General features: G+C 37.8%; 1 protein-coding gene across 1 annotated transcript in view; it reads left to right on the forward strand.

Annotated features, from left to right (window-relative positions):
• Nucleotides 1–21,570, forward strand: part of CRISP2 (cysteine rich secretory protein 2) — a gene marked incomplete at both ends in the record, with an annotated part of 93,078 nt that overhangs the window by 67,632 nt on the left and 3,876 nt on the right. Inside the window, 2 exons of the mRNA XM_080342886.1 lie at nt 19,633–19,694; nt 20,805–20,939. Of these exons, the coding sequence (XP_080199012.1) occupies nt 19,633–19,694; nt 20,805–20,939 (197 nt within the window). The remainder of the gene's footprint in view (nt 1–19,632; nt 19,695–20,804; nt 20,940–21,570) is intronic.

Genomic DNA, 21,570 nt, shown 5'->3' on the forward strand with positions numbered 1-21,570 from the left:
AGTCTGGCATGGCTCGCTGGGTGTGTCATGTACACGTGATGCGAATACCCTTTGTCATTTATCCCTTTGATTGGAACAAGGACAAGACAAAAGGGACACCTTAAAAAATATTTGGACTACACAAGTTTACTGAATTAGCCTCCTCCTCCACTGCACAAGAAACTTCAGCTGGCTTAACTGTCTTTGCGTGTCTAAATTGATGCACAGATTTGACAACTGAGCATCCTCACCCTCAACCAATGAACTGTCCCTGCTGCAAACATGAAGGTGCCAGCAAGAGCAAACCAGTCTAAAAAGCTTCATTCACCTATAAAAATTATTGCCACTGGATGCCACCACCATTGCAGACTTGCAATAGAAAGGTACATATACAAATATATATGTAAATAGTTTGAGCTTTGAATTTTACACTGACAATAAGTCTGATCCCGCTGTTCTGCAATCCCAATGCCAGGGTTCAGCTGACTGCATTCCTGGTGTCCATGGCCAAAGTACATAGCCTTGACTCCTACTATACCTTTGACTCCTACCATTAGGAAAGAGCAGAGGAAAAGTCTGTAGAAAGACAGAAAATTAAAAATAGAGAGGCAGGATGGCTCAGGTAGGGTTGTTAGTAGCTCAGCAGTTCAAGAGGAAAACATCAACATGGAAATGTATAAAGTCCTAAAAGAAAAAAAGGGAGAAAAAAGCCAGGGAGGCAGGTCAGGAGCTAGTTGGGAATCAGTAGGTTTTAGGGCAAGTCATCAGGGCCATAGGTGTCTACAGAAATGGTGGAAATTGATATCTCAGCACCACTTCTAGGAGGTGAGGAGGCCAAACAGTCCCCTTGGTGACTACTCTGCCAGCAAAGATTCTGCACGATCATGAGCCCATTAGCCTCAAAGCTTGTCAGACCATAGCTACCTTTGCATATGATAAAAATCATATAAATCAACAAATAATTGCTTTAAATTTTGTATCTCTTACTTGAACAGTTTGTGCCTGACTAAAGATGCCAGAGCAAATGGAGTCAAGACAGAGATTGTAACATGAGACCAAACGGAGAACTAGGAAGCTAGAGGCATCCACTGAACTTCCCTCCAAACTACATGACCCTCATCCTGGCCCACATATTTGACCAATATGGTTGTCACTATTCATGGTTTTCCCTGTGTTTGCTCAGGTCTTTCACAGAGAAGTCAGGGACAAAGAAAGAAAATGCAGGTTTAGGAAAGAAAATCAAGGGAAGGACTTGTAATTTGTTCTTAAATCCAGGCTTTCAGATGACGACATTCTTTTAAAGTAAATATACATTAACTTGTTTATTTGATAAGCTGAACAGAGCTTGTGATTTGTTGCTTGGCAGTAAAAGTATTCTTGGAGCAGATGAAAAATGCCCTGGTTGTACAACAAGAAATATGAAAGAAAAATTACTTTGGCAAGAAAAAATACTTCAGCAAACACAAAGTTTCCTGGTAAACACTTCCTGGTTGTGTGGGAGTGGTACTTCACTGACCCAAAGTGTTTGCTTTCCACAGAGCAAAAGACAAGCAAGACAAAAGTCCAGGAGACTATAATCTGTAGATCTGTCATATGAGAATGTCACAATGTAAAAGCTTTTTCCTATTTCTCTCCTAAAGCTACACACATATGGGGATGCCCCAGGCAGTGAATTTAACCACCTAGTCACGCACAGGGTCAATGCAATAAATCTCCATGCAAATCATCTTCACTACGATACAAGACAGGATGAATCTATCTGTAAGATTAAAGATAGCAATGAGATGGCAGAGGTGTATTTGAGACTGATGAAATTCACCACCGATACTTAAGGAACTAATTGAACAAATCTTTGAACCATGAACAACCATCTTCATGAAGGCAATCACCTCACAGAAGAAGTAATTTAGAGCTGAATGTGGTATTTTTGTCTAAAAAGGGAACAAAAGGATCTTTTCAATCATTGTACCTTTGGACCATGTTGACTTGGTTTGATCCAGGGAAGAATTCTGTATCAAATTATTGAAAAAGCAATGCATGAGTCCATAAAGGCTTCATTGAGAACAAAAGACATCTAATATTTCAAATTTCCATCAAGAAAGATGAAGAGGTCTCACAGTAGCTAAGTCCTTATAAGGGAACTTTTACGTTTCACTTTACGTACACAAGTAGAAATGTGAAGCAAGTTACTTGCTGTTCTGGTGTGCAGGCTACTGACACATAAGAACCTGCTTGTGTTCGACTGGAGCGAGGCAGAATAATCAATATTAAAGCAGAATAATTATGTGACTGGATATGGTAAAATAAATACAACCAGTAAAACTGGAAAATGACAGGGGTGCTTTGGGTTGCAATGGCATCCACACCTACCATATCAGTAATACCATGTAAGGGCAAGATTGCCTCGGGAGCGTTATCAGAAATATCAGGTTTTGGATACTAGAAGCAAAACTAGGAGCAAAGAGGAAAATGTCATTAGGGAATGACTCCATATCTGAGACTTGCTTAAGCAGAGAAAATGGGGTGTAAAGGCAGAGAAATGGTGGACTCAAACTCAGAAAATAAGGAAAAAAATTAAAGAACAATAGTAAGTGAATCTTCTGGCAGCAAGAGAATGGACACATACAGACATCACTGACGGCGACCTGTGGACCTAAGGCCACCAGGACACTTGAGGGTCCCCTATTGGACAACCCATTGTACTTTACATCACGTCAACATCTGGCAGGGTGGTAGGGGGATAGTGTTGTGTTGCAGTATTTATAGGCTTGTAATACTGTGTCTAGATCTTCAATTAGATTTAAGAGCTAAAATTACAGTTTCATAGTTGCACATAAACATCTGCATAGCTGTATAACTGTCAACTCTTATCAGTAGCTTGGCCTTTTGTTACTTGGATTATGGATTATTTGGGGTTTTTTTAGATTACTGACCAAGATAGTTGGCCACTTTGCTTATTACCTCAAAGTCTGTTTACTAATCAATAAACACAATCAGTTTGTCTAAATTACATCTCAAATGTCTGATCCAAAGGGGCAGCATTATCCCTCAGCTGTAACATGGATAACTGGCAAAATGAGTAAACTGAAAGCAAAAGACAAGATATATTTTGACTTTAATAAGACTTTTGATATTGACTTATGTATCATGACACATAAAGAAAAAGTGGTTTAGATTAAATCTCCATGAAGGGAGCACACACTTAGATGAAACTCAGAAAAGTTTAAATTCACATCTCACTTTGATAGGAAGGATTGATATCAGGTAAGGGCTCTGAGGACTCCCATGTTGTGTGAGGCCATCACTATTTTTTATTATTTACTTGCACAGTTGAACAAGGAGTTCAATTCTCAAAAATTTTACTGGCATCAAGCTGGTTGAAGTTCCACATTACTCAGGGTATGGGACTAGAATTCAAAAAGAAGGCCTAATAAATTGGAAATGTTATCTGGGTTAGTAAAAGATAAGACAACAGGATAACAAGGTATATGAGAATAACAAGGTATATGAACGTGAATTGGAGGGTAGCAAGACAGAACAAAATGTGGCAAAAATTGTGGATAAGACATCAAAAAAGGCAAGTTTTTCTCTGACATGTATTAACCACCATCCTATTAACAAGACCTGTGAGTTAATTATTTCATTCATTAGTAAGTCCTAAGTTAAGGTACTGATATTCCAAATAAATTTATAATATATCATTATGTAAATATTAGTGCACAGATGACTCAGTATGTAACAACTATGCTGCATTTTCTGGAAATTCCTGGCAGAGTTTTTTAGAACAGTGACGTGCAACTTCAACTTTATGTTGGGCTAAGTAATTTACATGAAAACTTAAAATATTACATGGCTGCAGGAAGCAAAAAGTGGCTTCTTTCTTGCAGACACCTGAAATTTTCAGGGTTTTTTCTATGATAATCCCAGTAGCATCATTTCTCCATCTAGAGCAGCACTTTACATCAGGCAACGGGAGTTTTAGTGAGGATACACTTGGCCCATACAATATGTCAAGACCTTCCTCAGCTTCTCAAGGTGATTTTGTTCAGGGGAAAAAAAATAATAATAAATAAAAAAATAAAAAAATAAAAAATAAATAAAAAGCAGGAAGTGTTCTGAGTAACTTGAACTAAGAGATTTACTTTTTCTTTCTTTTTGAGGGGGAAGGAGAAGGAGTAACCAGACCAACATGATTAGGTCAGGATAAAATTCAACACGCAATATAATAATAATAATAATAATAATAATAATAACAACAACAACAACAACAACAACAATCATCATCATCTTCATCATCATCATCATCATCACTATCAAAGACAGAGTTCTGGGTGGCCCCTACACTGTAGTTCATATTTCAAAATAGAAATTATCCATAAATCAATATTTCTCCTCCACAAAGCAACAACCCTTGAAAAATTACAAGTAAGAAAAAGGTGAAAAAACAAGCTTCTTTAGCAGAAAGCTACAACCAACTATTTAAGTTTTCACCCAAATGTTTTAAATGGCAGTTTTAGAATTTTAATTGCACTTTAAACAAAAAGCCTGAAAAGTCCCCATCTTGGGACTCCCATAACTGCTCTTAAGTGCTCCCAAAAAGCAGTAAAATATGTTCTCTATATTTTGTACCCAGTACAATTTTGCCCAAGATTATGAGACGCTTCTTTGACAAAGTGATTAAAATAATTGTCTGGTAGCTATTTTTTAGATCTGTATACAAACTGTTCCTTTCTCCTACCAGACCCATACAAATGTTTAAATCAATCCTATTCTCAAACCTCTCTTACCACAGATGAATTGAAAACTGTCCAGAGTTGTACTAGAACAAAATGTTCTCAAAGAGAAATATGAATCTGAAGCATTATTGAAAAAGAACACGAGAACCTGTTATCAGGCAATACCCTAACCTTGCAATTGCAGTGTCAAATTGTGACTGTAAAAACTAAGTAAAACATGTAAATGTCTATTGAAGAGTGTCTTTAAGAGAGACAAATTCAAAATTAAGGCCCAGAATTTGGAAATGAAGTGTTTGATCCTGTAAAGATGATTAAAACAATTTTAACTTTTCTTGTGCTCTTTTCCTGCAGCCCAACCACGAACCTAGAGGTGGAACTTCATTTGAAATAAATAAATAAATAAAACATTTCTCTCCCACTTTCTCCAATGCTCCATTCAGTTGGGAACAAGGTGCTTAATTTCGGTCACTTATGGGAAAATTGGAGACAAAGTGCAAGTAGTCCTTGGATCTTCAGCTCCTTCACAGTTAGTAGCTACATGAATGAAATACTTCACTTGTTGTGAAGGAAAATTGAATGGATCCCTCCCCTCTCTGGGCATGCTGAAGAACATGTCCCTCCTGGAGGAGTGCCCTAATCCTCATATCATTAGGGATTACGAGTGACATGAGGCTTGAACATACCCTCTTTGTCCCTTCTCGTTCCTCTTCCCAATGACTTCTGGAAGTGTTTAAGATGCTCAAACACAAGTGTCTAATGACATATTAGATTACTCAGTACCTATAGTGCCTCTGTGTGGGGCTGGCAGATGGTTTGTGAGAGATCCATAACCTTCAGCACTAGAGGAAAGAGGCCAGGAAAGACCTACATGGCATCCACAGTCACTCTGGGCACCTGTATCTGTGCAGGGTTTGCTTATTCTAAAGCAATGCTGGAATACACATACACTGCTTCCTAGGGGAGTGTCTGAAACACAAGGCTGCAGACTTGATATCGAGAGAGAACAGCCTCCTCAAAATAATGCACTAACACCTTTTAGGGAGCTCTCTAAAGAGCTGCTGTGTCTTCTCTGTTAAAATGGGGGGAATTAAGCCACATTTCACGTAGCCTGCTTGGGTACTTTAATCCTTTTCCAGTAGGAGAAAGGAAGAGTGTGTATCCAGCTCTAAAAAATTACTTCCAGACAAAATTTATTGACTAATGTGACCCAAACTCTCAATAGTTTCAGGGTAACTAAAACAGTGCTCTTCATATAGCTCACAGTCTTCCAAATGAGAATAGAAAATAAACCCTCTCCTACTTCTAGAAATGAACATTCTGGGCCAAAACCAGTAAAACATTTGTTCACAGCTGTGGACTGACTGGAATCTTTCTACTCTGAGAAACTGGATTGTCACTATGTCCTCAGTCAAACTACAGTTCTGCTCTCTCTGAGTGCCAAGTCATCTTGCCCCTTTTTCTGAAATTCTTTTCTTGCAATTTTTCACAGGACTAAAAACACACAGATTTGAAACATCCAGTCACATACTAGAGCAGAATTTCCTTTAGGTTAGACCACCCAGATAAGGTATTCCTTTTCCTCAGAAGACACTAGTATGTAGTTCATATATTTTCTAGGTTGACAGAGAGCTTGTTATGCCTTGTGAAGATTAAATGTGCATCTTGTCAACACCACTATCTACCCTCTCTCTGTAGGCTCTACTCTCTAAGCATCAGTGAATGTCAGCCTAGTTGACTTCACAGTCCAAGCTGACATTAAAAAGTGGCATACTCTCAATATCTCCACCTTTGATGTCAGGGGCAGGACATCAAAGATCTGCTGCTTCCAACATCAGAGATTTTTTTTTCCAGCTCTAGGTTGACTCCAGCTGATGTGTTCCCCCTCTCTAGATCACAATTTTGCTCTTTGTCTGGCAAGAACCTTTGACTTCTTGGTTTGAGCTGGATGGATAAGAAATCAAACTTGGAAGAGCTTCAACATGCAACGGGTGGCCCTAGGCTATTGCTGCACTGTTCTCATAATGCTGATCATACACTTCTGCCCTCATACTTTGGGTTTTATGAGTTGCTAGCCCTGTTCCTTACCCTACTCATTTCCTCTCTGCACACAGCTGCAGCCTCAGCAAATCCACATCCACAGGTGTTACCACAAAACCAGTCTCTCCTGGTGCCCTGCAGCTGTACTGATACAGCAAGGGACAGGATTCCCATCCCCAAAATCCTAAGCGTAAGCAAAACACTAGCCAAGGGTACTAAGCTGTTAAGAGCTGAGGACTGGAAAAGAGAGCTTGTACCTACTTCTTTTTGCACCTGCAGGTCATATAACCAGGAACATTTCATGGTGACTTTTTGCCAGCAGTGGACGTGAGGAGAAAAGCGTGTCTGCTGCTTTAGGAGCTGATTGCCAAATTGCATGTTTAGCTGCTGATTGTGTGGTCAATAGATACAAGAGAGCAGAATTTAGCTCTAACCAACTAAGCAGCTCACTGCCAGGTGTTCTCTACAAAGCAGAACTACAGAGGAGTGTGAATTCAACAGTCCCTATGCCCTTCAACGGCCTGTGATGCCCCATTGCACAGCTCAGAGTACACCTGTATCTTCCTTTTGCATGGTTATCTTTTTACATGCCATTTCTTTCCCCTTCTCCTCAGAAATTCCTGCTCCTTATGTTTTTTATTAAGGTTCTACCATGTCTCAATATCTACCAGGCAAACTGAATAGACATGTCCATCCTTGATCCATTTTTGATACCAATAGGATACTGGAGAATGTAAGAACACGGGTCAAAGTTGGAAACTTAAATGAAACATAGTTACTAAATGTACCTGAATTTAGAATAGTAGGTGAAACAAAACCATCAGGCCCACATCTCTGAAGATAATTGTTCTGAACAAGATAAATTTACTAGTATAAACGTGATTTATGGGACATCGGTCACACAAGGAAAACAGAAGACAGGGAGTATTTTTTTACTATGATTCTAAAATAATTTCTGGCTGCTGCAAGTTCAGTTTTGCAACCTTTTCTTCTCTCTACAGATTCATTTTGGGATGACTGGTCCAAACTAAACTTGCTCATAAGTAACAGCTACTCACATTTTGTTACCCTCCATTGCTGAAGAGTCGGAGGTAAGATTCAGTTCTCTTGGACTGAAATATCTGTTATGTATACTAATTGCTCCAAATCACTTTTATTGTTAGTTGACAAAAATAAATGTTTTTAATACCAGATGTGTGTGGTCTGGTTTGGGGTGAGACATTCAAGGCAATGCACATCCCATCTCAGAAGTGACTGTTTTTCTCCAGTGGTTGTAAAGAGAACTAATTTTAGATGAAGGCAGCTACACTATAGATAAATACAATTTAGTAAATTGAAATATATCCTAGTGATTTAAAAGACTACAGTGGGTACATTGAATCACAACAACAGTATTGTAAGCCATGAAATAAAAGGTACAGACATACACACTTAAAAAACAGGGATGCCTTGAGTGCTACAGATCTCACATGCTTTTCATTTGGAGATTCACCTGAATCTACAAAGTTAGCTTTTCTAAAAAACTACTCTGGGTTCCTCTCATTGGTGGAGCTCGGTCAACAAAGACAACAGAACCTGAGACACAATAAGCCTGCTGCAATGTAGATGTCTTAACATGAGGCAAGTGTCTCCCAAGACACCCCTCATTGACTCATCTAAGCATTTAATACAGTTGGGTGTCCAGAACCTGCTGAGATGACTCAAAGTGTCCTGCCAGTCCTCCAGGTACACTTGGGAAGGGTGTGGGTTTTCAGTATGTCCTTTGTAACATCTTCACCACTGCAGCATTGTCTTGAACATCTTGCTTTATATGAAATGGTGCCAAGTGCTTCCATATAGGCTGCTGCATTTAGACTTAGGTCTCCACTAACCTGGAAGATATCCTTCTCTGTGTTGGGATTACTAGCTCAGATGCAGAAACCTTCATTTTAGGTACTCTCATTTAGTTATACAAAACCATATCTCATTACTTCTTTCAAAAGAGTCTATACATTGATTTATGGAGAAATGTATGTATTTGCTTTTCCCCGCCTTGACCATGGGAAAGCACTAATGTAAGCACATGTGCGTAGATATCGTTGATACTAATGTGAATAACTGGATACTTTCCAATATCAGAAACCTGTAAAAGACGTGTATCAGTTTCAGCCAGGAAACATTTTTTTCCTTACCAATTATTTTTCTGCAGTTCATTAAAGAACAGAGTGTTCCAGGTTCTCCTTCCTGGACTGTGTATACATTTTTATCAGATCAAGTCTCTCTAAAAGGGAATGACATTACAAGATGCAGAAGCCAGAAATCTACACCTCACTTTACAGTACTTTTTCTCAGGGTCTTGTTCATACGATTAAATATTCCCTCTTGCCTTTTTTTTCCATCTAGCCCTCTGATTCCTGCATGTCAAGCTGTGGAATGGCTCAGCTTCAGCAACGTGTGTGGAGAGCCCTCTCAGTCAAAATATACCATGAATGGGTATGTAATATGCCCTCTGGTTATGTAGGTTAGATCCACCTTTTATCAAGTAGTTCCCATTTCACAGTATCAACCTCTGTGCTATCACAAAAAAAGTTGAGGAGCTGCTCCACAAACATGGTTGGCTGTAGGCAAATACAGTTAGTTCAGTAATTATTATGAGTCAAACTGCAATTAATCAGCAATATCATTTCCAAATGATTCTTCATGCTGGGACACTGTGATTTTAAATTGAGATTATCTTCATACTTCTCTCACTGCTCCAAGTGTTTCTCTTTTCCTTCCTGCAACCAGTCCAACAGGTTGAGTCTGTGCAGGACTCACTGACTTGCAAATCAGATTTTCCTGTTTTCTTCTACATTTTTACATGCTTTTCAGTCTCAGTAAGTTCAAGATATTTTTTTACCAGGTGGTCACTGATACAAGACCAACATTCTTTCTGTGCCCTTTACAATGAGTCTTTGGTACACTCCTACTTCAAGTGTATGGGAAGGTTATAATGCTTACATATGGAAAGAATTTAGGGCTGACACTTTTTTAAAGAATCCATGGCTGCAGTCCCACATCGTCATCACTATAGTTAGTTTAGAGAAACACCTTTTCCCAGCAAATACCTGTAGCAAATAAGAAAGGCATGCATTAAAAACTTCAATTGTTTGTATAGCCTGTTTTAGTCAGACATAGTTATGGCTGAAGTCATTAACCAATGTAAACTGAAGCTGAGCTCTTAAAACCATTTTTATTCATGAGTTAGAAACAAATATCTCCAGATTGCCATTATATTTGACATATTTATTATAATTTGGACTCTGTATTGCTTTGTGTCTTTCTCTATTAGTTGAAAGTAAAGGGATGTATTTTCCATTTCCTTTTTTTTTTTCCAAAAATAGTTCATTCTGTAAATCATCTACATCCAAAGCCAATCTGAATTTTGAGAAATATTGTTGTTATTTCCTTACTTTATTTCCTGTTGTCCAGATTTATTTCAAATAACGGGTTTGTTCTAAAACATCAACTGGGCATAGCTATGTTTTGTTCGGTTAGACAAAATTCTCACAAAGGAAGATATATCTGCAAAAAAAGTCTTGTTCCGCATGAGGTTTCCATGCAGAAGTCTTCTGTGTTTGCTTTCTTTGTATCCTTCCATATTTCTGTTAATATTCACTTAAAACAGACATTAGTTTATCTGTTTTATGGAAGATATATGATTGAAGGGACGTAGCTTATCTGTCTCATTGACCTGTATCTGATAGTTTCTCTAATCCTAATCTAACATTTTAAATACATTAAAGATATTGTTTCCTAAAGGTGACTTGAAAAGCAGGATTTAAGCTATCCACAAGAAAAAGTCTAGCTCAAATGCAAGTGCTTTCATTATTGAGTTGTCCCAGGAGCTGGAATGAATTTTACCCCAGATTTCTTTTCTGAAGGCAGAACCTTGATATCCCGTAGTATAGATTTGGAAAGTGTTTCTAATTAATTACTAGATCTAAACTGTAGCTGAAGTGCCAATCTGTATACAGTTAAAAATGAGCAAGGCTACATTTTTACATTGCTCAATTTTGCCACATTTCAATCAAAAAGACTGAAAAGACAATGAATACATGCATATATTGAGCTTGGATATGAAAAGTGCATTATTTTAGTAATTAAATAATTTTCTAATCCATTTTAGACTTCATGCAAATGACTTCCTCAAAAAGCTTTCTTTAGCCAATTTCACACAATAGATTTTCAAAGCAGTGTTTGAATGGTAAGACTAGAAAAGAAAGAAGTTTATTACCAAAGGAAACCACAAATTCTCCTTGCTGAAAACTTCTAAGAATCACATGGAAATCTTGTGTCAATCTCAGCCTATTTATAACAGACTCTGTTCTGGGGGCAGAAAGGAGGGAATAGGCCTATCAGATTTTCTAGTTGATAATTTCTTAAATTATTCTATTATAACACACTTCTTAGTGTGCTTAGTTCCTGCTTCAAATGTTCTTAATTCAGCTCATTTGTCTGAGATCCTTGACTTCCAATGGGAGAAACCACCTTCTGGTTACATCTGCCTTGTCCACTGACAGCTGAGAGCCTGGGCAAAGAGTCTCGAGTAGATGCTTCACTTCTTGTCAGGCAAGCTAAGGGAAAACAATCTCACTTCAAATCTGGTGGCCAAGTGTTTATTCAACAAACCTAGCAAATTAACTCATGCTCAGTGGGATTTCTTAATGTGGTGATCATAAGAAGTGATAGATTAGCCAAATAAGGTAGAATAATATTTGTCCATTTAAAAACAAATAAATGGTATTTATTAAGATTTTTTTAAGTAACATTATACTGGGTTTATTATAAGTTTCTGAATTCACTTGTGAAGCTGTAATTCTTTTAAAAAAATATTATTTATAACTAAGGACTAGGCTAGTACTTTAGAAAAATAAATCAAATTGTATGGGAAATTAAAGGTTTAACCTGGCTAGTCTTTGCGGGTAGGGGGAATAACTAAGATGATTATACTGACAATTTTATCTCTTATTTTATTGATTTCTAAGATGATCTCTCTTCTTGGAGAAAGAAAAAGAAACCATAAAACCAAAACAAAAGCAAACAAGACCACCACTGCTTTCTGTGATCCCTCTCTTGTGCTCTGCTTCTGGGGTGCCGATCTCTCTACGGAAGAATATAAGAGTAATGAACTCCTGTTTACAAGTCCCAATAAGTTAAAAATCTCTCTTTTCACTTCAAATCAAGAGATCAGGAAACTCGTTCCTATTTTGTAGGCTATATACAAACATATTTGCCTATTAAATCTGTTTATGAGAGGATTTGTTTCTGGCAGAAATGAGTAGTTCATAGAATGTCTTGAGTTGGAAGGGACCCACAAGGATCATAAAGTCCAACTCTTGTCTCTTCATGGGACAACCCCAAAATTCACATCATATGTCTGCTCTTGGTTGTTGTCAACTCTCGATGGCCGATCACTATGCTCCTCATCTTCAAGGCTCTTGTCTCTTTTGTGAAACTTCTTGAACCACCACTGCACTTTACGTTCATTAGCAGTTCCTGGGCCAAATATGCCGTTAAGGTTTCAAGTTGTCTTCACTGCTTTACAACCCATTTTGAACTCAAAAAAGAAAATCACTTGACTTTGTTTTTTGTTTAACATCATTTCCATAAATATAAAATAAACAGCAAGTAATAAGTCAGTAACAAAAAAAAAAACAAAAACAAAACAAAACAAAACAAGACATAAAGTGAGAAAAACACATTAAAATAATGTATAACACAACCACATTTCTTTAAGAATGTATTCCAATATCAAATGGCAAATTTCAACAACACAAAAACCATGATTACTTTTGCACAACCTAACACAAAGCTCAGTAGCAGCCACTAGGACAGGACCAAAATAATCTCAGGATTGAGAAGAAGTCCCTTTCCAAATATAGCTCATAGGCGATGGTTTATGTCTTTCCCAGCTGCTACTCATCCCTCAGCACTGCAGATCTGATTAAGCCATGTTCATCAGAGGCTTAACTTCAGCCAGACAAGTCAATGCAGCCCAGTGAACGAGGAGTAGCTTCGTTGTCAACCTGCAGATCTGCGTCCAACAGTGGACCTGAAAAAACACCTGTAGGCAATAGTGCCTGAAATGTCACCTTTGTAAAGTGAAAGCAAATTTCAACCCTTGAAGACTACAGCTGTGCCACGGTGGGCAGCAATCCAATTGGTCCACCTGCTTGGACTGAAAGACTGTGGAGAAAAGCCATGATGAGGAGCTTTGCTCGCCAAAGACTGAGGACAGATATTGTGTTTCTCTGAGGAGTTTGGATTCGCTCTATCTGTCGTCCCTGCTGGCTCAACACATCCCTCCTCCAATTCACAGAATCACAGAATCCCAGACTGGTTGGGGTTGGAAGGGACCTCTGAAGATCATCTTGTCCAACCCACCTGCTAAAGCAGATTCACCAGGGCAGATCACACAGGAATGTGTCCAGGTGGGTTTAAATGTCTCCAGAGAAGGAGACTTCACAACCTCTCCAGGCAGCCTGATCCAGGGCTCTGGCACCCCCAGAGTAAGGAAGTTTCTCTTCATATACAGATGAAACCTCCTGTGCTTCAGTCTGTGCCCGTTGCCCCTCATCCTGTCATTGGGCACCACTGAAAATAGTCTAGTCCCATCCTCTTGAAACCTGCCCTTGAGATATTTATAAGCATAAGTTCAAAAAGAATGCTACAGTATTATCATGGTGCTGTATACAAAATTTATAATTTGCAAGTCACTTATGCCCAGCATCTCAAACCCTTGGTAATCCAACAGCCTTCAAAGACACTCATAGCTTGTGCGTTTGTGTGCCTTGCCTTTGCCTGGGCTAGCTTTTACTTTTTTGTGTGTCATTTACTCCCATCTGACAGTAACTATTCAAATTATTACCCTGTTGGTTATCTCCCTCACGATAATTTTAACCAACATCTGGAGTGGAAGGTGAGTTGTGTGGTAGAAATTAATAATGCTCTTTTTTGCAAAACAAAGTTAGCTAAAAGGATGAGATTTGCAAGGTGTTTTGTACAGTTAAGAAAAAGACCTATGAAAAGCCTGAAGCACACAGATCAGCATGGATTTTAATTAAAGTCACTAGCTAAGTTGTCGTTAACTACAGTGTAACTGAAGAACTGAAGAAACTGCAATTTTGCCTTCATTGCTTGACCGCAAATCAGATTTTGTAGTTCAGGTATACTTAAGGGCTGGAAGAAGAACTTCCACAGTCCAATCTCAATAAGATTTATTTTTTTAAGCACTTTACATAGATTTATCTTTGAAGAAATACATGCATTCGCAGAAGTCCACGGGACTTTTTCTTTTTAATTTAAATTACTCCACCCCTTCAGGGAATCCACATGAGGAAAAGGGAAGTGATATACTAAATTGCTCTTGTACCAGGGTTCCGGACGTCAGTTTTATTAATCTTTGTTTTCTTCCCAATTATTTTACCCATAGCCCATGAATTGTAGCATATCTGACAGACATTCTTTATAGAACAAATGAATTTCACTGTTTAAACAGGTGTGGCACGCTTTAAATAAATGCTTGCAGTAGCTTTATTTCATTTTAACAGTACAAATAAAGCTCAGGTGACTGTAGCAAATTAAAAAAAATTACTGAGTACAGTGGATTGGGTAAAATAATGAAACTATCTCCCAGGATATTGAGTATCTGGAGGTGCTAGACTGTCTCCCTTCGTAGTTAAGAGAAGTGCAGTCCTAATAACTATGGTAGATAGTTTGCTAGGCTTTCTGATGGTGATAACCCTGGTCTCATCAAAGTTGCCACAAGCACTTCAGATTAAAAAAAAAGCATTCTTACTCTTATCTCAGAACACGGAAGGATGTGGGAGACCTTATCACACGTGACTTCCCGTAGTGCTGCCCGCTATACAAATAACGAAAAAAAAGCAGCTGTATTAGAAAGGAATTATAATACAATATTAAAATGCTAACAACAGCTTATAGCTGAAGAAATACAGCAGAAAATGGGAAAAAAATGAAGCAATTTTGAGTTGTTGTATGGACAGCAACTTCAACTCAGCATAATGAAAATGATGCTCAGTGTGAAATCATCACAGCAAAGGCAGCAGTGAGGAAGGGAGCTGCAAGAAAAGAATGAGGAGATATGCAGATACTTTATGACTTTTGAAAGACAGCAGGCAGCATGGAAGGAAGAAGACAGGTTGTATTTAAGTAGAGCAGCTGAGCATTGAGGACCTGTCGAAGCTGACTTTGCGATATTACCTTATAAATCATATTACTGTATAAATAAATTCTGAAAAAAGGGAAGATGAGCTGAATGATGCTGCACCAGAGCGAAAATGCAAACATGCCACAGATCCCTTCAGACTGAGAGGGGAAGATGTACATGCCTGTAACCATTCTGCAAGCAGGTTACTCTTCAGCGACATATGGGATGAATCGTGTGTATAATAATGCCTAATGAGATAGCCTCTTGGCCTCAGTGGGTTAATGCAACATAAATTTTATGTAGCAAATGCAAGTTCAGCAACCACTTGGAAGGAGACACTGCTGTGTTGCCCATTACGCGTGGCTATGAAGTGAGTTGTTGACTTATGTTGATTTATTTCACTCTTTTACCAGAGCCAAAGAAGACAATAGCAAAGCAACCATCCCTAAACCTGATCTTTCCTTTTGTTAACACATCAGCACTGCAGTGTGGTGATCAGAGTACAAGTATTTTGGCCAAGTCAAAGTGCTGCTAAAGGACAGGCCTTTTAGCGTCTCTCCTGGCCCTGGAGATAAGCAAAAAATGCCAGAACAATGTAGTTGGGTTGGTTCATTTCCAGTCACCTGTTTCTTAAGAAAAGTCCTTTCTTCTAAAATGTGCAGCCCCAAAGCTGATGTCATTTAAGAGCAATAAATATTGACAAAGATATAGAGGGGAACACATATATATATATGCAAGCCTAGAGTGAGGAGAGCCTCTCACTCCTACCACTTTTCTTAAGATACAGAAGGATTCTGGCTGCACAAAGGTAATGTATGCAGAATTTAATTTCAGTATTAGAGCTTTTATCTATAGGGTCACTTGATCAGTATTGGTTGAGCACTGTGCTACAAAGGCTAATGTAGTTAATGTCTAAGTTGTATGAAGTGTGATAATTAACAGAAAATGTCTGCTTATAATAATCCCAGAGGAAAAATTTAAAAATTAATAATAAATTTTGCTTAGAAAGCACACTTTCCACCTGTATTGGTGTGAAAGGGCTACAGTGAAGTCTAATTCCCATATTGATTTGCATCAAAACAAAACACTGACTCTCTTCATTATTCAAATGTGAACATACATTAATCCACTTTGTAGAGGGTGGTCAATCACGGGAAATGTTTTCTGATGTCATTTTCATTAGTTTCATGTTGAATTTTTTTCACTTGAGTATTGGGATATACTAGTACAGCTGAACTCATGATTTTACCCTCTAGAAATGTTAACTATCTGTCCAGGCTTTCAGGTATAAAAGCTATTAAAATGTCTATTCAATCTCATAGCATGCAGTACACTGATTGTATTTTCTTAATGCTGAATGAAAATTTCTTTACAAAATGAAAGTTAAAGAAAATAACTTAGAGAAGGTAGAACATATCAAAGGAACTGAAAAGACAAATATTCCCACTTTTACAAACTTTTAAACCAGCTATTACCTGAAAGCTTTACCAGGTGGCAGGAAAAAGGCTTTGCTGTGGAGTGAAGCACCAGGACTAACACAAAAAGTCTGGACTATATTTTTCAAATTGAACTTTATTTCTAGCTTTTTAGATAGAGATTTATTTTTTTACATTTGATCAAATTTGCATGAAAGGTCCAGTTTTAAAGCAGAGCTACCTAAAAGTGTATTGCTAGCATTTGTTTCTTTAGAAGCATAGAAGCAATTTTGAGGATTGAATACTATTGACAGGGAAGGATCTGAGGTCTGTATCTTTTTACTTTGAAAGTAAAGCCAAATACAATTACTTCAAGGGACAGATTTAATGGTACAATCTAACAATTGAAGATGTGCAGTAATATTTTAATTAGGTTTAATCCTGGAGCTAAGAATGTTATATGTTTCCAGCTGCAGCACTTAACAGGGGAGTCCCAGAAAGATCTTGTTTCTGCATGTAAGGACAAGTCATCAGTGGCCAAAGCTAGTCCTTCAATTTAAGAATTTATTCTTCATTAATATCAGGGAGAACCCTGCCTCTACCTCATGCAAGTGATTTTCTTATGCAGTCATGGGAAAACAAGCTTAAGACTGAATATCTGAGTGACATGCAGTCTTCAGTGGGATAGAATATGTCTTGATGATTAATATCACACAAAATACAGTACTGAAGCAAATGATGAATTTAGCTGCATCCTGTCTAGTACCAGGAGCATTATAGTCAACAGATCACATTCTCTTGGTGTTTTCATCGGTTGAATAGACTTCCTAAGAAGTAAGATTTCTTAGCCCAGGCACAATGCTACCATAATGTAACTATGAGTCCCATTGGATTCAAAGTCACATCTCTACATGGCAGTGTTGTGCTGCCATTTTTGTTAGTATCAGTTTGGTAATGGATACACCAAGCTCATTATTTTGTGAGCTCCTGAAAGAATACAACACATTGCATAGAATAACTTAGTCTTGCATTGCTAATGCAAGTGTTTTCACTTTTCTTCTTTGTTTTAATTTCCTTAGAGGTAGGTTGAAACTCTGCAGAGCTGGCATCTAAAAAAATAAAGAACTTACCTTGTTCCAACAGTGGCTTGATTACCTTCCTCTAATATATGGACTCATGTCTTACATTTGCTCATGAACACTTTGCTGTGACTATTAGCCCTAAGATCTTTTGGCTGTATGTAAAAGTCACATGGTACATTTATGTTCTCTGATTGATTGTCCTCCAGTCCTAGTGGAAAATCTATCCTGTGTTGTAAAAATGTTGAATATTTCTAGCAATGCTTGCAGTTATTAGCATCTAAATTCAAAGGAAGTCACTCTCAACTTCAAAGCTAAATATCAGCAAGAGCATAGTTACATCAAGTCCTTTACCACAATGTTATACCGTCTGACATATATGTTGGAATACTCCTACCATAGACTGGTACAGAATACTCATAAGTTGTGAACATAAAAGGGGTCTCGTCAACAAAGATGTTTGATAAACTTTGTGTTTTCCAGTGTTCAGGCAGGACTTTCCCATGCCTTCTGTCCAGGGTTGAATTTAGGTTGGAAATGTAGCTCCAAACAAGGGTTATAGGTGGACCTTCTTGTACCCAGTGAGAGATCACATTGTATAGAACTTGTTCCTCAGTGAGTGCAGGAGTTGCTGCACTATTTGTAGATGAAGGAGTCACACCAAAGCTTCTGAAAAGAAAACTAACACTCTTTCTGGACCTCCTTCACTATTCTTTTTGTTATTATCATTATTTTCCTTATAATAAGCAGCAATTTCTGACACTACAGACGAAGACTGATTCACTCAGGTAGAACTAGATAGTGAGTAAATCCACTGACTTCAGTAACATAAACCCAACACAAATAAAAGGGAGATCAGATCAAAAATTTACATACTATTTCAGGTGTTAAACAATGAACAGAATATAAATAATGCTATAAGTGCCTTGTCTTCCAAGTCGTCATTCCAGGAACAAGAAATATTCATTCTACTTAATGAAAGAAGAATAAAATGCTTTTCCAGGATCCTGGTAACTTGCTGTTAATTCTTAGAGATGTGAATCCCTCCTTCAGTTCCTGCCAGAAGGAAAAGTTCTCTGTAGACTTTCTTAACTCATTCTACTCATTTAACATCAACATGTTAATTTAATCATTTAGCAGAGATGGTGGATTGCTTTTATTTTCATTGTATATTTATGGTTTTAACAGGTGTTATCACAATAGTTTCCCTGTCAAGCAGGGTTCCTAGATCTCTACCACTGACCTGTATTGCTCATGTTGAAGATCTTTCTGAAGGGCCAGCTGTAAGGTTCATTGTGTTTGACAGTTTTTATTACATTAATTTTCCTCGGTTGCTTCAGTCTGTTTTAAGGTAACCATTTGAGATCAAAGTTACTCTTCCTCAGGATTTTGCCACACCTTTACTCTTACCTACCAAAAACTCATTTCCTATATATCTTTAAAAATACAAAGGTATATAAGTTTTGCTGTTTCTGGTGTGTACAGAAAAACATGCCATGAGTATGAGTAGGTTTCAGACTGTCTGTGTACATACTGTGGTATTTGCTTCTCTAAGGTATCTTAGCGACCAGAGGGCGATAGGCAAAATTGTTTCCTGAAGGTTTTGTTTGTTAGGTGTCAGATATAACATTAGGATGATCACCACCATTTGCTTGAGCCAATATGATGCTGATTTAATGAGGAAAGAGGGTGCAAGAAAGAGATGGAGACAACTATTGATGTGCCCATTGTTCCACTCCAGAATACCAATTCCCAATACAGATGATGCTTGCTTGAGCAGGACACTGATGTGACCCTACTAAACACATTAATGGGCTTTATTTTATTTTATATTTTTTTAATACAAGGAGGCAAAGATGAAGGAAATGCTGCAAATTCAAGATATGTTGAATAAACAAGTCAAGAGGGGGTTGATCCTTCTGTTACAAAATACACACAATTTTTATGTTACTTAATGATCCGTTCTTCAATGCAAGATGAAGTCTCTCTGTACTAGATAGTGGTCGTCATACATGATCATACACTCATTTGCACAATTTCAGTACATCCAGCTGTACTAGGTAGCAATTAATATAATCTTCTGTGTGGCAGGCTTGACTTTGCAACAATTTTGTATCTTACTCACACACCACATTACACAACAAACTTTATGCAACAGAGATTAATGGATTTTCTTGTTTGTTTTTTCTTTGTAGAAATGGATCTACTAACTGCAATCGTTTTCCTGGCTGCTTTGCTACACCAAATTAATGGACAGGTAGGAGCATTCACCTATTCAAAGAGCCATATCTGAGCACATTGTATAGATATCTGAGGTGGCATAATGTGGTTTAGTGATCTCTAGAGCTTTACAAATAAGGCTTGAAATTATAGTTAACACATTCTTTCCACAATGAAAATGAACTCTTTGTTTTCTCAGATTTTCGTATTAAAATATTTCTTCCACCTATCAAAATACTATTGCCTTCAAAGAATTATTTTTAAAGAACATTTCCCTAAAAAATATGAACTGATGCTATTCTAAAATAGTTTAGCTAAGTATTAGAAATTTAGTCTTCAGCTCTCTTTAGAAAAGATTAATCTTGTATGTGTAGATATCTACTATGGAGATATTTGAATGTGAGTGATTTATCAATATCTGCTTAATAATGAATGAATGAAAAAAAAAAAAACAAAAAAAACAGTATTTGAGGGATGCTGATCATCTATTTCTTCAACAAATCTTGGGAAAACTATGCCCTAAGTTGCCCAGTAATGAAGAAGAGTGTGAAGGTCTCTAGCTTAGACTGAGATGTCTCATCCTCAGACACTAAGTGGGAAGAATCCTTTCCTGAGGGATATTTTAGTCTGAAAACTCCAAGATAAGCATCACAACTCTTTTTCTCTGCAGAGACTCATGATCTGACATCACTATGTAAGAGACAATCTAAGCCATTCATTGCTTTCTTGACCTTAGGTGTTTCAGAACATGGTGTGCAAACATTCCTAAGTTCTGATCCAGATTCACATACTTCCAAAGCTTACAAGTGGTAAGAGCTAAGGACTTTCTTAGTGCACACAAGAGGTCAAAGTCAGTCTTGAAATTTGGTTCCACAGCTAAGCTTTCTCCATGTTTGATGTGGAGACATCTGAAGGAAGAATTTCTAGCTACAAGTTTCATGTAGGGTCAAAACTACCATTTAAACCAGGGAAGGAAGGAAGGAAGGAAGGAAGGAAGGAAGGAAGGAAGGAAGGAAGGAAGGAAGGAAGGAAGGAAGGAAGGAAGGAAGGAAGGAAGGAAGGAACCTTTACTTTGACGAGAAGCTCATGTTTTATCTTGCTTATTAAACTTTGGTTAACTGGAACCTTCATTGTTATTGTTTTCCAGGGTTTTCAGTATAAACAAATGGACATGTCCTCCTCCTTTCCTTATTCTAAGTATCAAAACCAAAAACAGATCCTTAATCATCACAATGAAATACGGAGATCTGTATTTCCCACAGCCAGGAACATGCTGAAGATGGTAAGATATGCATTCCTACTAACCTGCTTTCCACATCACTAGCAGAAGATTTTTACCCTTCTAAAAAACCCACACTCAGTGAACAGAGATGGGAGGAAACATGCTCTGGGACTGAGATGGAGAGATCAGAATTTTATGCCTTAGTTTCTGCAGGATTCATGCTTAATTTTGCACATCATGATGCTGCAAGCACTTGTAAAATCATTGCAAAGGTCTCAGGATGTGCCACAAGTGCTATTTGAAACCTTTCTCCTAAACAATATGTATTAGTTTCTTCACTTAAAAAAACCTCAGGAACTGTTCCATGCTTAGAGTTGTTTGTCTGCAGGAATCATGAACACAGGTTTGCCCCAACTGTATCTGTTTATTGCTGTCAAACCTACATTAACATAACCCATACAGTGAATCACAAGTTCTTGCCTTATGTTTCCTCATTGCAATAGACAGCAACTGCAAATCGTTCCAGGTAAAGCATTTAATCCAGGGATAAGGTACAAAATGCAGTGATAGCTCTCAGATTATGGATAAGACTCTTCAGTCTGTCGGATGGGCATCTCCCTTAGAAGAGAAACACACTCCTTGGATGAAGGAAACAGTCGATAAAGCAAAGAGAAGGAGCACCAGCAACAAT

This window comes from Nesoenas mayeri, assembly GCF_963082525.1.
Source record: "Nesoenas mayeri genome assembly, chromosome: 3".
Classification (NCBI taxonomy): Eukaryota; Metazoa; Chordata; class Aves; order Columbiformes; family Columbidae; genus Nesoenas; species Nesoenas mayeri.